Source organism: Candoia aspera, chromosome 15, assembly GCF_035149785.1.
Source record: "Candoia aspera isolate rCanAsp1 chromosome 15, rCanAsp1.hap2, whole genome shotgun sequence".
Classification (NCBI taxonomy): Eukaryota; Metazoa; Chordata; class Lepidosauria; order Squamata; family Boidae; genus Candoia; species Candoia aspera.
Window position 1 is genome coordinate 5,041,890 of NC_086167.1, and position 15,590 is coordinate 5,057,479.

At 46.5% G+C, this 15,590-nt stretch overlaps 2 protein-coding genes across 3 annotated transcripts in view; one reads left to right on the plus strand and one right to left on the minus strand.

Annotated features, from left to right (window-relative positions):
* Nucleotides 1-15,590, plus strand: part of GAS2L1 (growth arrest specific 2 like 1) — a 338,981-nt gene that overhangs the window by 42,895 nt on the left and 280,496 nt on the right. The gene's annotated exons all lie outside the window — the stretch shown is intronic.
* On the minus strand, nt 1,916-14,382 carry RASL10A (RAS like family 10 member A). The gene is made up of 3 exons (XM_063315392.1): nt 14,167-14,382; nt 5,509-5,633; nt 1,916-2,186 (listed from the first exon to the last, which is right to left on the minus strand). The coding sequence occupies exons 1-3, from the start codon at nt 14,380-14,382 to the stop codon at nt 1,916-1,918; spliced, it is 612 nt and encodes a 203-aa protein (XP_063171462.1).

Sequence of the window (15,590 nt, forward strand, 5' to 3'; positions counted from 1 at the left end):
GGATGCTGCTTTCTAGCCGGTTGGAATATTTGCCCATTTTACTTAAGGTATCGTGGTTTGGTTGACTAGGGCTTGCTAAATACCTGACTGGGCTCACACCAAGGATTAAATCATCAACTGTGATTTACAGATGACAGTGGGGAGGTTCATGCCATGTGCTAAGTCACAAAAAGGGAAATCTGCTTTGACACATGGTGAGAATCCAGCAAGTGTCAGCTTTAGAGAGCTTTTCCAGGTCTACCTTTCTGAGACATTGAAATGGGGACTTTCTCACACAGTTGTTCTGAGCCCAACACGTGCATTTCATCTGTCACATAGTGATGTGCAAAGTGCCAGATTTTCTGTGTGAGGGCTGAGCTAGCTAAGAGCATGTCTGTGCTGCTGGAAACTTGCTTCCTGAACATGTTGTTCAACATGGATGCAAACTACCGGGCCTCCGTTTCATAGAGGCTGATGGAAACAATTCGGCAGCAGGGTTGAGACCTCATCTGGATCGGTGAATTGTACCTCAGATGTTCAGAAGCTCTGCTCAGGAAATGAGGTGGGAATGCTGGAAGTGGAATCCAAGCAAAGCCTAATTTTTTCCTCCTTTTTTTGGCAGCCGAATCGGGGAGGTTATCTGGGAAGTTAATTTTCCCACAGGGCCCAGGGTTTTGCTGTGTGACAGGCATGCTCTTACTATGAGTCATGAGCCCTGCTGAAGTTCTCAAACAATTTAGAGCAGTGTTTCTCAACCTTGACAACTTGAAGATGTGTGGATTTCAACTCGGGAGCTGGCTGGGGAATTCTGGGAGTTGAAGTCCACACTTCTTCAACTTGCCAAGATTGAGAAACACTGATTTAGAGGGAAGGTTCGTAAATCTTTCTTAAAGTCAGTCATGGCAGTAGAATGTTTTTAAAGCTGATCAGGTTCGTGCAGGCAACATGAGAATACTGGGCCACAGCCTCGCATGGCCAAAGCAGGAAACAAGGCTTGGAACTGGGTTTGAGAGATGGCTAATCCCAGGGCCCTAGCCATCTGTCAAAGCCCTTCATTGACCAGAAATTCCAGGGTGGCATGATGGATCCCCAAGTCAACATGGCAGCCATGACCCCGTCATGGAACATCCCCCCATTTTTTACAAGTGTCGCACAAGGGACACACGCAAAGCTTCAGTCGAGTCGTCTTGTGTGCCATCTGGATGCTTTGGACCCCCACGGACACCTTGGGTGGCATGTAATCGTCTGTCATTTATCTGTCAACACATCTGATGAGTGACATTTATATTTTCATCCATGGTTTTGAATTTGTGGACTTTCAAAATAGAAAAGCTTCTGTTGGGTGGAAAAAGACAAGCGAATGATAAAAATAAGCCCAAGTCAGGAAATTAGGATGAATGTTGGTTCTCTTTTAGTTAGTGCTATATTTATTTCTCACCCAACCCAATGTGGTTGTGAATTCTTGGGGGGTGCGGGTGGGGAAGGGTTGTGCAAATTAATTCATCCTTTCAGGGTGTCACAGTATTGCAAATCTGAGAACCCCTGCGTTTTGGCGTTGTGGGGAATGGAAAATGTGATTTCCAGGTCAGCCTGCTGTTGGGGGAACCAGGCAGAGGCAGACTTCTGGAACCCTGTTCCAATTCTTGAACCCCAGGCATGTGCAAGAGTGCAAGATCTGCTGCACATGGCTAAAAGGCTTTGAGTTTTGTCTTCTGGTTGACTCTACCCATTGCATGCTTCACTCCTTTAACACCAATCCAAAAGCAGGTCACTCCACTTGTGTCCTTAAAAAGCCATTCCTATCTGTAGGAGCTGGGAGCTCCCTTGCATGACCATCATGGTGACCATGATTTGCCACGTTGGCTTCCCAAGTTTTCAGATGGACGCTCAGGACGTCACCCCACACCACCACAACCACATGGCTGGCCACGCTGGGTCACATGAGGTTGCACCTGCTTCTGTGCAGCGCCCCCTGGAGGAGCACAGCGGAGTGATTGCTCCTGCAGCCGTGGACCACAGCACTGCACAGAAGCTCTTTGAAGAGCAGGACGATGTGCCAGTTGTACTTGGCTGAGCACTCCAGGTAGCCGCACTTCCAGGACTTCTTCACGAGCATGGAGAGCGTCCGACGGGGGGTGAAGCGTTGCCGCTGCAGGTCCCGTTTGTTCCCCACCACGATGATGGGGGCTTCGCTGATGTTGCTCGTCCTAGGAAAGAGAGGGTAAGAGAAGGAGGTTTAGTTCTGGAGGGCTAAGTTGTAAGGGCAGCAGCCCCAAAATTTTATTTCTGTTTATTTATTTATTCAATTTATATAGCCACCCATCTCAAACCAGTGACTCTGGGCGGCTAACAATAATAAAAACAATAAAACAATAAAAACAATAAAAATAGTACCAATCGAAGTGAATATTTGTAGCTCAGGGTTGAACTGTGAGGTCCTTGGCGCTCTCTGATCCTGGTTGTTTTCTTGCAGACGTTTCATTGCCAGACTGGGCAACATCGTCAGTGTGAAGAGGGAGTGGGCCTTGCTCTCGGTTTATATACTTAGTTTTATGTATATAAACAGACAGCAAGTCCCTCTCCCTGTTTGCACTGAAGAGGTTGCCTAGTCTGGCAATGAAACGCCTGCAAGAAAACAACCAGGCTCAGAGAGCACCAAGGACTCCACCATAAAAACTGTACCCAAAAATTAAGTATAAATGTAAATACAGTCGAGAGATCTTAAAAGCCACTGGTGTTAGTACAACCATGAAATGGGGCCCTTCATACACTTGGGGCCCCAGGCCTGGGCACAAAGCCAGGTCTTCAAGGTCTTCTGAAAAGCCAAAAGGGTCAGGGCATGCACAAAAATGCTTTGGTGTGTGGGCTCATGAACATAGTTGCTTCTGGCAATTCCATTTCTATAGCCTCACCGTCCCAAGGAAAGACATAGCTGCTTTAAAGGGTTGTGGATCCATCATTCCTGCCCCAAAGCACAGAATTATGTGCAATTAGGTGTATGTGAATTATGTGCACAGAATTATGTGCCCCAAAGCACAGACTTCAAGAAAAGGTAAAGTATATCGGCATATTTGTTTGTTTGTTTAAACCAGGATTTCTCAACCAGGGTTCCGTGGCACCCTCGGGTTCCACAAGAGGTCACTAGCGGTTCCCTGGGAAATCACGATTTATTTTTAAAAATATCTCAAATTTGGGCAACTTCATATTAAAGAGGTAGGTTTCATTCTTCATTTTCAGTTTAAGAACACTCTTAATGCATATAGACAGGCCTACCCACAAAACGAATATAATTCTGTAACTCCTGGCCTATCTTTGAGCCTGAATGTGCAGGAGTTCCCCGAGGCCTGAGAAATATTTGAAGGGTTCCTCTGGGCTTGAGAAGGCTGGTTTAAACCATATGGCTGCCCATCTGCACATTCTGCAGCTCTGGGGGACTAACAGTAAATTAAAACCATAATAATAAAACCCAATTAAAAAAAAACCACACCACGATAACATTTATATTTTGCTTTTCATTTGGGAACTCAAGACATCGTACAGGACGGTCCTTCCCTTTTTCTCCTATAACTCCCACCCTGTGACAGGTTAGGCTGTGAGAGAGAAATAGGACCAAAGTCACCAGTGAGAATCTGTGGCTGGGTATGGGGACTAGAACCTGGGTCTCTGCCCCAGTCCATTTCCTTCCCCACTGGACCACTCCGGTTCTGGGCTGAGAGATAGGGACTGGCCTGAATTCCCCTAAGGAAGAACTGAGAACCTGGATCTAGCCCACGGCATGTAGGCCACCACACCATATTGGGTCTCCATAAACACATTTCCGTCATCTGTGGATTTCATTCTGTTGAGGCACACTCCAACAGATGTGAGCACATTTTGTAAAATGGTGTTTTTTAATTAAGAGTGCCGCCATCCAAACTGCTGCTTGGCTTTTGCACACCCCCAAGGGAGCACTGGACTTAAATTTCTCAAACAAGCTCTGTAGGTGAGCAGGCAAACTCAGCTGGAAAAATGAATGAAATATTCTTCAAGGGTTGATGTTAGAGGTGACCACAGGGGGTAAGGTCAAGAAAGTCCAGTTGCATAGTCATGTCTGCCGTCTTGGCCTTTTTGACGCTCCCCCAGTGGACAATCCTATGTGTGGTTTAAAGGGGGAAAAGATGAAATACCATTAGATAGTCATGAGCCCTTCCTGTGCCTGTGGTTTAGCGACCACAGTTGGGACCGGCAACTTGGTTGTTAAGCAAAGTAGTCACTAAGTGAAACTGTGATTGTGCTTACAATCTTACTTCAGCTTTTCTTTGCTTTACAGTCAATGCGAGGATTGGTCGCAAAGTTACTTTCTCATCACTGTCGTAACTGTGAATGGTCACTAAATGAGGCAGTCACTGAATGAGAACTATCTGTAAATCCAACTGACATTCATTCATTCAACTTTAATACTACCAAATCAATACAAACTTCCGGTAGTTTACAAAACAATCAACAAAGAGATCCCAAATTGTTAAAAGAGATAACAGTTAAAAACATCCATGGTCAATATAAATAAATCCAACCATCAAAAACTAATCAAAGTCACCAAATATAAGGATAATCTATAACCATAGGAATAATGGCAAAGAAAGAAAACTAATCAAACTGAAACCAAATGAAAAAATGTTAGCAATTTAATCAGTGAAAGTAATGCCAAGTGAAATAAATTAAGGATGATGATAACATGCCCATGAGAGAATTCTTGGAAGCTTAGTCCCAAATGAGCAGTAAGTGAAATTTCTAGTGTGAGGTTCGTAGTCCTTTAATCTTAAAATCAGTAACTCTTGCCACAAGCCATTTAGGATATGTAAGGAGTTCTTTATTAAGAATAAGTGACTAGTACCAGGTTAAAGCCTTGATTGAAGACTCCCGTGTAAAAAGTCCAATTAAGGCATTCCATTCCCCCTTTTCTCCCAGCCCCCCCTTCTGCTAAAATAAATGGCTCAGTAGTTTTCCTTTTTTACTGCACCCCCACTCCCTCTGCTTTAAGCTTACAGCAGCTCCCAGATGGTGCCAACTGCCTGACCTTGATATGAAACTTCGCCTAAACAATTCTTAATGACTCTGCTGGAATGCTGGCAATTCTCCCGCCTGTGCCACTGTGCCACTGTGTAACAAGCTGTAAACTACACATCTATTCCCAGCTACTCAAACCAGTTACCCTAAGGCAGAGTATCGCGTTCAGACACCATTAACTATTGTGTTGGAATGCTCCACTCTGACAACGGGAAATTACTGGCTGATTTCTAAAGGCAGGGCAGTTCTTTGGATCAGAAGGCTAAAAGATGCTTTCGATTGCCTGCAGAGGCATGAGTTGATACCTGTTGGCACCTCCGTATGAACCAAAAGCACTTTTCCCAGGATTGTGCAGATCCATTTGGTTTATGGCCTGGCTAATGGTGCTGTGAGCCTGCCCTTTAGAAGTGCCTGTATGCGTTCTGATCCGGCACACAGTCCTATCCTATGCAGGTCTCTCCTTCACACCCTGTCCTTCCTTACCTGTTGTCCTGAATCTGCTGACGGAGCATTTTCACATATTCAAAGCTTTCAGGACTGCAGATGTCATAGACCAGAATGTAGGCATCGGTGTTTCGCAGGCCCCGACTCTTGAGGTCTAACCACTCCTAATGGACAAGACGAAGACTTGGTACAGTGAAATGTGTCCTTGGGGCCAAGGAAAAACCTAGTTATTTCAGGGACCTTGCCCTGTGCTGCTTCGTTGAAGGAGATGAAGCTAAAAGAAACATTGGGCAGGGTCTTCTCCATGATGGCCCCTCCATTGTAGAATATCTCTCAGGATGGAAGCTTGGGACCTTCCTTTAAGTGCGGAATCAAAATCTTGTTCCTTCTAATCCAGTATTTCTCAACCTGGGCCACTTTCCGCTGGGTGGACTTCAACTCCAGCAAGGCTGGTTGGGGAATTCTGGGAGTTGAAGTCTATCCAGCTGAAAGTGGTCCAGGTTGAGAAACACTGTTCTAATCCCAAAGGAGTTGGAAAGGAATTCCAGACTCAGTTTGCCTGTCTATCAAGATAACTCTGAAAACAGAGCAGAACGGGACCAACTTTGGAGTTGGGGGAGAAGCTGGCAGAAGAAAGATCGAGGTCAAAAATGGTCTAGGTCTGGCAGGGTATTGCAGAGGAAGAAAATCCAGAAAAATTCCCCCAGTGCATCTCTATGGAAGGGGCAGGTGAGCAGCACCTTAAAATGCTGATGCCTGACCCCTGCAAGCCCCACCTCTCCCTTGGTCTGGTGATCCAGCGGTATGGATGCAGCTCAACCTCTGTTTCCACTAGGTTTTTCAGCAGTGGTTTGCCGTTGCCTCCTTCCTGAGAGAGAGGGACTGGCCCAAGGTCACCTAGCTGGCTTTGTGCCGAAGGTGGGACTAGAACTTGTGGTCTCCCGGTTTCTAGCCTGATGCCTTAACCGCTAGACCAGACTGGCTCTCTGAACTATAATTTAGCCAACCATATTTTAACCTAGAGCTTTGAGCCGTGAAGCCAACCCCGTGCAGTTAGTAGGGGGTTCAGCGTATCATGTAAATTCAGAAAAACAGAACAACTCCATAAAGCCACAGTTCAGTTTATTATGGGTTAGCATGAAGCTTCCACAGACTCAAAAATAACCTCCCATGGTTGGTATGGCTGCACTTCTCACCACACACTAAAGCAGGGTTGGTAAAGATCTAACAGATGCCTTTCCACAACATGCTTACCTTGCTGAGTGCTAGCCGTGGTTAATCTGCACACATGTGTGTGGCAGAGCAGATGGTGTAAACCCAGCCTATCAGATTAGTTTACAGTTTGGCAGACTGGCCAAGAGCCCCAAGTGGGTTAATTCAGTACCCAAGTTAAGTATGAGTGTGAAGATGGCCCTTGTGAAGCCACCTTAGGCCAGCTGGAATGACTATTGAGCACTTATACATTAACTCGAATTAATTCTTTTGCTAAATATGTGGGGCCTGCAACTCAATCATTACAGTATGTATTTCCTCCTAAATAAATAAATAAAAATCTGCAGTTCAGATCCTGACAGCCATTCATTCCAAACATGGCATTTTCTTCTACAGTCCCTTTTCTTTGTAAGTTGGAATCTTTCTGTATGGTAACACAGGAAAAATAAACATTTAAATACAGCTATACAGCAGCATATTCCCTCACTGCTGCCAGCACAGGATAGCACTTTCAGCAAGAATAGCTGACAGTCAGGCTGGATGGAGCGGACCAAAAATGTTAAACCGAATTTCTAAACTTTCCAATACACGATTACTGTTTCTGACTCCTTGCTAGACTTCTGGTAATATCATAGACACTTCCACACAGTATAGGTAGTCCTTGCTGAACAACCATTCATTTAGTGATGGTTCAGACTTACGCCGATGCTTGAAAAAATGACTTATGACCAGTCCTCACACTTACAACCGTCACATCATCCTGCAATCATGTGATAACCATTTGCGACCTTCCCAGCCAGCTTTTGGCAAGCAAAATCAATGGGGAACTGCATGATCTGCTTAACGACCATGTGGTTCACTTAATGACCAAATGAAATATTCCTTTTCCAAATGAAATATCTTGAAAAATAGGAAAATACACATTACATGAATGAATAAATGCACTAATAATAAAAGCTATACAGGTAGTCCTCACTTAACAACCGTTCATTTAGTGATGGTTCAGACTTAGGATGGTGCTGAAAAACTGACTTGTGACTGGTCCTCACGTTTGCAACCACTGCAGCATTCCCCAGGTCACATGATCATGATTTGGGTGCCCGGCAACCGGTTCGCATTCATGACTGTTGCAGCATCCTGCAGTCATGTGATTGCCATTTGCAACCTTCCCAGCCAGCTTCTGGCAAGCAAAATCAGTGGGGAACCACATGATTCACTTAACAACCACATGGTTCACCTAATGCCTGCAGTGATTCCCCTAACAGCCACCACAAAAAAGTCATAAAATTGGGTCAGATTCACTTAATGACTGCTTCGCTTAACAACTGAAATCCCAGTCATTAAGCAAATCCAACCAAACCTTTTTTGTGGTGGTCATTAAGCAAATCACCACATGGTCATTAAGCAAATCACATGGTTCCCCATTGATTATGCTTGCCAGAAGCCAGCTGGGAAGGTTGAAATTGATGATCACGTGACTGTGGGATGCTGCAACGGTTGCAAATGTGAACCAGTTGCCAAGCACCTGAATTGTGATCATGTGACCACTTGCACACTGAGATGGTCGTAAGTGTGAGGACCAGTCACAAGTCAGTTTTAGCACCATCGTAAGTCCGAACCATCACTAAATGTATGGTTGTTAAGTGAGGACTACCTGTAAAGACATTTTAACTGGCTGGTCAAAAAGATGGCTTTCTCTTTGCCTCCTTTTCCTTCTCTCTCCTTTACCCTTTTCATGCTTTCCCACCCACCCTTTGCTTTTGTGGCCTGAAGGCCATGCTGTTTCCCTCTTTCTCTGCTCTTCAGTCCTGCGTGGGGCACTGCTTGCTCCCAACTGGTGCTGGTAATTTGTCCTGATGAGGTTTTAGCCTACATATTATCAGCAGGCTCTGCAAAGCCTCCCTTTAGCTTACTATTTAAGGAACTCTAAAAACTCAAGTGGGAAGGCAAGCCGCTTCATGAAACAGCATGAGTGCAGAGAGAAGGGCCTAAAATGGAGCCAGGTTAAAATGCATGTTTTTTATTTTGGGAACCAGCAGGTGGGGGGAAGGTGACAGCCATATTTTACAGACAGCTGGTGCTACTATTTTGCGCAGTTGTGCTCCATCCTGCTGCTGATGGGGAGAGCCAAGGAGCCGTGCAAGGCTCAGAGAATTGCATTGGCTGCCAATTGCCCATTTCAACCTTGTTCACAAACATCTTTCACGGTTTCTCCAGGTGAAGCTCACGGACTTTCGAATGTATCTCTCCTTCAGTCAGGAGGACTAGAAATTGGATTTTTTAAAAAAGTCACAGCCTTAACTGTAGTCTTTGTTTTTGCTCTCTGCTAGGCAAAGAAACCTAAGACTTTGGCCAAGGGCAGAAGATAGATGGGTTCCTAAATATTCTGTATTTGCAGAACTGGGCTAGCAGGAACTGGTTTTGCTTCCTAAAGCTCAGTATGACTTGATACCTATTTCCAGAACCACCAACCTCTACATCTGGTCCCAAATCTTCATTGTAGTACTGACTAAACTGAGAGCTTCATGGCTAAAGCCTTTTTTGGGGGGGGAGGGAGGGTTGTTGCTTTCCTATCCCCCCCATTTTTAACCCTCAACAATGAGAGGTGTTGGACGTTGAAAAATTCAAAAGCTTGAATATTCTTTTACTGTATGCTATTTGACTTGAGCTAAGAAAACTAGTATCTATCTATAGTTTTTTAGATTAAAAAAACCACAAGAGACTAAAAATAATGAAGTGGAGGCTAATACCTTGGTAAGTACAGGTAATCCTCACTTAATGACCACAATTGGGACTGGAATTTCAGTTGCTAAGTGAAGTGGTCATTAAGCAAATCCAACCCAATTTCGCAACCTTTTTGCAACAGTCGTTAAGCAAATCACAGCAGGCGTTAACTGAACCATGTGGTCATTAAGTGAATCATGCGGTTCCCTATTGATTTTGCTTACCAGAAGCTGGCCGGAAAGGTAAAAAATGGTGATCACGTGACCACAGGACACTGTGATGGTCATAAATGCGAACTGGTCGCCAAGCGCCCAAATTGTGATCACATGACTGGGGGAACGCTGCAACAGTCGTAAGTGTGAGGATTGGTCACAAGTAAGTTTTTCAGCAGAGTTGTAAGTCTGGACTGTCACTAAATGAATGGTTGCTAAGTGAGGACTACCTGTAAATGAAAAATCCAGAAGCAGTGTGTAATGTGAAAGGTAGATATTGGGGAGAAAGTCCTCCGTTCTTAGTCTGTGTTTTCTCTGGTTATATTTAATCCTAATTAAACTTGACTTCAGCCACAATAGCACTGGAGCCGGTTAAAGGAGATCTGCAACTGGCATATTTCGCTGAGTTTTTAAGTCAGGCTGGTCACCTCTGAAAGTCTGCAAATCCCTGTCCATCAGCATACCGAAAACATTTTACTTCTCTTTCTCCGCTTTAAATGTGAAATGCAAATAAAGTGTTCGCATGGCTTCGCTTCTAGGAAGCAGGGTGTCATGACCTCGTTGCAAGGCACAAAGAGCCTCACAACGTGGATCATGATCATTAAGGAAAAGGGGAAGGAGATAATCAAACCAGGGATTAACACAAGCACCCAAAGGCACCCACACCCATGGACCCATAAGCAACTGAAAAGAGAGATGTCAGAGGAATGAAGATAAGACGCACATGGTGCCCCGGAGGACACAACCGTCGCAGGGAGACAAAGAAGACACCGGGGAAAACGCCCAAGCAGCCATCAAGGGTCCCATCAAGAGGGATCGGGGCATTGAGGGGTGGGGAAGCCCGGGGCAATACAGGAGGGTATAAAAGGGGCGCCCCCACACTACCTACCCCGTTCCCGTTTTTCATTCTGTCAGCTATCATTCCAATAAACCAGAAATCCTTAATACCCATTAAGTGAGTCTGTGTCTTATTGTGAAGCGAGGCTGGCCCTGACACAGGGATGGTTAAAATACAAAAGGAAGGATAGAGATAAATCTGACTTGGGAACACAATGCAAAGTTCAGTGAATGCCACCTGAGCCCTCCCTCCTCACGGTGTTTGAAATGTCATCTACTGATGCTCACACAGATGTTCCCAGCAGAGAAACCCTGCAGCTTTCCTCCCAGTTCTTACCAGTTGGATCAAAGAGAATCTGTTTCCCCAAGTCTTTCAAACAAGAAGACGGTGGTGGTCTTGCACTATTTAATACGTGCACGTGGGGGTGTATCATACCAGGACCTGTGATCTGTATCGTCCCTGGATTCCCACACCTCCATTCAATCCCAGGGGAAGATCTTGGTGGTGTGTGTGTGTGTGTGTGTGTGTGTGTGATGTTTAGGGCCCTTGCAGAGTCGTCCTGTCTTTCTCTCCACTAGGGAGAAATCCCACCCTTGCACAGAGGTTGAAGATCAGACCAATCAAAGGTTATTTCTGCTTAGCTCCAGCTGCTGTGTTGCAAACAGCTTGCAACTGGAATGAAGAAGCAAGCAAGGAAGGGGGAGAAAACCCCACAGCCATGGGAAGCACAAAATGAAATGCCATCTTTCTTAGTCCTGATGAGAGCAAGCATTTTTCATGCTCTCCTTCTTCCCAAGGGAGAGCTGTTCCTCATTTGTTCTCATATGCAAATACGAACAGATTTAAGTGATTAACCCACTAGGATTTCTTTACTTTGATGGGCCACCCTAAATATAAACTTCCTGTTACGGGAGGAGTTTGGGGTGGGGTGGGGGGTTGACGGCAGCCTTGAAATCCAAACACACTTCCCTTTCTCCTGGAGGAATGCATTTCCTTAAATTACAGCTACTTTCTCAGGGGGAAGAAAAGTCTCTTCTCAGTAATATATTCCAGGGGAGAAGTTTTTTAAACAGTTATAAGAAATTTGATGTTGGGAGAAACGGTTCGGAACGAAGACGCTTCCCTGGCATCTTATCTTCCCATGAAGGTGATTCTTAAAGGAAAGGGAAGTGTTTGGGATCATGTTAAAATCCCATTCCTTCCAGTTTGCTTCTCACCCAAATTTATGTAGCTAAAATCACCAAGGCTTTCTTTTAATGGAGAAGTGCAGTTGCAGGAGGCAGGATGGGAATGGGCAAACCATGAGAACTTGCCAACTTCTAACTCAGTTTAGGCCCAAAGAGCTCTGCCTTGATAGAATCCTAGGGATGGAAGAAATCTTAGAGATGATCTAATCCAGCTCTCTTATTCCATGTCAGTCTGTTTGGCTGGGGTTCACACAATATGCAAGGCACAACCTAGGCCAGGGTTTCTCAGCCAAGGTTCCATGGCACCCTAGGGGTTCCCTGGGAGATCACAATGTATTTAAAAAATCATTTCAAATTTAGGCAACTTCACATTAAAGAGGTAAATTTCATTCTTGATTTTTAGTCCGAGAACACTGTTCATGCATATATCCAGGCCTACACACGAAACGAATATAATAATTTTGGAACTTCTGGCCTGTCTTTGAGCCAGAATGTGCAGAGGTTCCCCGAGGCCTGGAAAATATTTCAAGGGTTCGTCCAGGGTCAAAAGGTTGAGAAATGCTGATCTAGGCTAAACTGGGTTTAGATACAGTCGTTTGTGGTTTAGCCTGTTCTGGAAAGACAACCATTATCTCAGGCTACCGTGTGAGCCCGGCCATCACATTACAGGACAACCAGTGTGGCGTAATGGTGAAGGTGTTAGACTAGGACTGGGAGATGCAATACAAACCCATGCACAATTACGCAAGATCATTTGAGCAACTTTAGGCCAGTCACTCTTTGTCAGCCCAGCCTACCTCGCAGGGCTGTTGCAGGCAAAAAGCGGAAGGTGGAAAAGTTAATATAAACTGCCTTTGGGCTCCTAGAGAGATGTCGGGTATAACTCTATCAAATGAAACAATAAAAGGATGCACATGCCTTTTTTGTTCTGGGCACTGTGTATATTACGTGAACTGAGCAACTGTATTTTCCAAAAAGTGGACCCTGCACCTGCTGGAAAATGCTAGGAAGAAAAAAAATATCTAGCCCTGTATTGTCTGTTCTGAATGGCTACATCTCCAGGGAGGGAGGGAGGGAGGTTGGTTGGTTTCCTGCCACCATATAATAGGTTAGACCAGGGCTTCTCAACCTTGGCAACTTGAAGATGTGTGGACTTCAACTCCCAGCATTCCCCCTCCAGCCATGGGAGTTGAAGTCTACACAGCTTAAATTTGCCAGGGTTGAGAAACCATAGGTTAGACTCTATCAGAAATGCCACAATGCATGAAAAGTCTTCTAACCACTGAGGCTGCATTCGTACCTCTGCCATCCCAAGAAAGACAAAAACCAATAAAGAAATATCTGAGGAGTTTCACACACTTTGGAGTTAGGTAAGATTTTTCCACCAGAAGGAAATCCTTCCTGCCTATATTTCCTGTCATATTTCCATTAAAGATTCTGCAATACCTAAAAACCTGCAAATGGTTACAGCAGGGAAAATCAATCCTAATATAATCATTGCTTAAAAACATTATTATTATTACTACTACTACAGCAGGGATGACCAAACTTTCTCAGAATGCAGGACATTAATGCAAAGTGAAAGGACCAGGATTTTCTGCCTTTTTCTATTCTTTTAAAAGATGCTTTGGAGTAAAAAAAAACCTTGTCTTATTTTAGCTCTTATTCTGTCTCAAAATGGCAGGAACAATGCTGCCAAACTGGGCCAATGGTAATTTAGATGGGGATATAGGGCCCATAAAAATATATATGGGGGCTGCAATACAGTGTTATACTGACTGAGATCACATCACACTCTTATTCTGATTAATGCGCTTTGTATAATACATTGAACCATAAACTAGCCAAGCAGGCTTGTCTTGCAAAGCACACTAAACCTCTCAGAAACTAACCATGCTTGGTTATTATTATTGGGTGAAATAACTTGGTTTAACTTTTGCTTAAATATCAGGTTAGTTTAATCACACCAGAGAACAGGACTTCAGGGGTGGAAGCCCACTCAAGAGAATTATCAGCAGAATATGCTCACTGATTTTCAGTTAATGAGGAAGAAGGAGGGAGGGAGGGAGGGAGGGAGGGAGGGAGGGTCAGTCCTAATCTACTAAGTCAAACATTATTTACAGTATATCCCACCTATTTTCCAGGAGCACAGATCAGCTTTCAGGGGATCTTCCATGCATCCCCACCACAACCATCCTATGAGCTAGACTGAGCTGAGAGACAGGGGGCTCACCCAAAGCTACCCAAGGAACTTGCACGGCCAAAGGCGAACTAGAACTTGGGTCTCCACAGTCCTGGCCCAGTTCCTGAAGCACTAGAGTGCACTGGCTCTCTGGAAGTAGCGTGAAATAAGTGCACCATTGCACACTTACACCCAGTTCTCTTCCCCCCTGACAAAACAGGACAAGAAAACTTAGAGCCAGCCGACTCCGACTGACCCTCTCCAAACTGCAACTCCGCGAGGGGGGATGGCAACTGCGTTGGGGGGGGAGGGAAGGAGGGGGGAGAGGGAGGGGAAGCTCACCTGAGAACTGTTGGCAGGGAAAGCCGCTAGGTAGGGGACGTCCATGATTTTCAGGTCGTAGGAATTCCCATTAAGCATAACCGACGGCCGGTAGGTGTAGCGGCCCTCTGTGGGGCTGTATTTCTCCGTAAAGTCGTGGTACAAGAATTGGCGGATGATGGCAGTCTTGCCCACCTTGGGGGCCCCCAGGACGGCGACACTCAGCGTTTCCACCATGGTCTGTCGTGAGGACCCTGGAGAGCTCCGCCAGCCGCCGTGGCTGCTCCCGCGAAGAAGGGCCGCCTCGCTCGCGCTTCCTCCGCCCGGCGCTTCCTCCCGGCCATCGACTCTCAGCTGCCCTTCCCGCGGTTCTCCGCCGCTCAGGGGCGGCGTTCACACAATAAGCTTCACCTACATCCTGAATTAACCCAGGTTCTGGGTTCGCACAGGACACGGAGCCATAAACAAACCATTCAGGCTGGAGTGAAACCAAGGCTATGCACGAACCAAATTGAACATGTTAGGCGCATGAATGCGGGTGCCAGATTTGTAACGGACTCCTCAAGCGCCTTGTGTGAAGGCAAGTTGAGATTCCCTCCCCCTATTTTTTTTTCTTCCCTCCAGGACCCCAGACCTCCGAGGACGGCTCCCACTTAGTCCGACTTCTCCATCTCCAAACCAAGTCACCCAACTTCGCAGTTCTCTCCAAGTATCTTCTCCGTGGCGCCTTCCCTGCCGTGGGAAACAGCCGTTGGCCAACCCTCGCCAAGGAGCCCAGGTTTGATCAGATACCAGGATGGAATCCGACGGAGGGGGTGTGAATGGGAGGGGAGAGGGGGTTCAGCCCAGGCGCGGCGGCCAACCACGGGGGAAGCGTCCAGGAGGACGGATGAACTGGCCAGGGAAACAGAATGGAACCAAAGTGCTCCAACGCGGTTGGGTTGGAGGCGAACTCCCCTCCGTGCCTAAAGATTGCATTGGGCTTTTGAGGGAGGCGGGAAGGGAAGGAAGTTGCCGAGGCGTGAGAAGGGGAGGCAGAAGGAGAGAGAGAGGGACGGGAGAAGGGGGCTGCTGAGCCGAGCGAGCGGGGAACAGGACCCTTCCACGCCGCCTTCCCCGGCTTTCTCCCGAGCGCAGAGAAAAGGCTGCTCAAGGCCGCTGCAAGGCCAAGGGGCGCCTCATTGCCCGCCCCGCTCCTACGCACGCACCCGGCCGGGCAGCGCGATCCAAGCGCCCCGCCGGGCTGGCGCCCTCCGCGCTGCGCTCGCCGCCGCTGGGGTGTGGAGAGGCACCCGGCGGGAGCCAAGGCAGAGCTGGGCGCAGCGCCCGAGTCGGCGCGCCTCCGTTTCGGCACCCTGGACAGGGACACTGCGGCGCGGAAGCCTGCCCGGCGGGGCCACGCTGCGGCAGAGTGCCCGGGATTGCAACCGGCCGCGCGCAGGTCA

Coding starts and splice junctions, on each gene's coding strand:
- RASL10A (XM_063315392.1), bottom strand. CDS start 14,382: ATGGTGGAAACGCTGAGTGTCGCCGTCCTGGGGGCCCCCAAGGTGGGC. Junction 5,634..14,166: donor TCCCTGCCAACAGTTCTCAG/GTGAGCTTCCCC, acceptor CTTGTCCATTAG/GAGTGGTTAGACCTCAAGAG. Junction 2,187..5,508: donor CAGCAGATTCAGGACAACAG/GTAAGGAAGGAC, acceptor TCTCTTTCCTAG/GACGAGCAACATCAGCGAAG.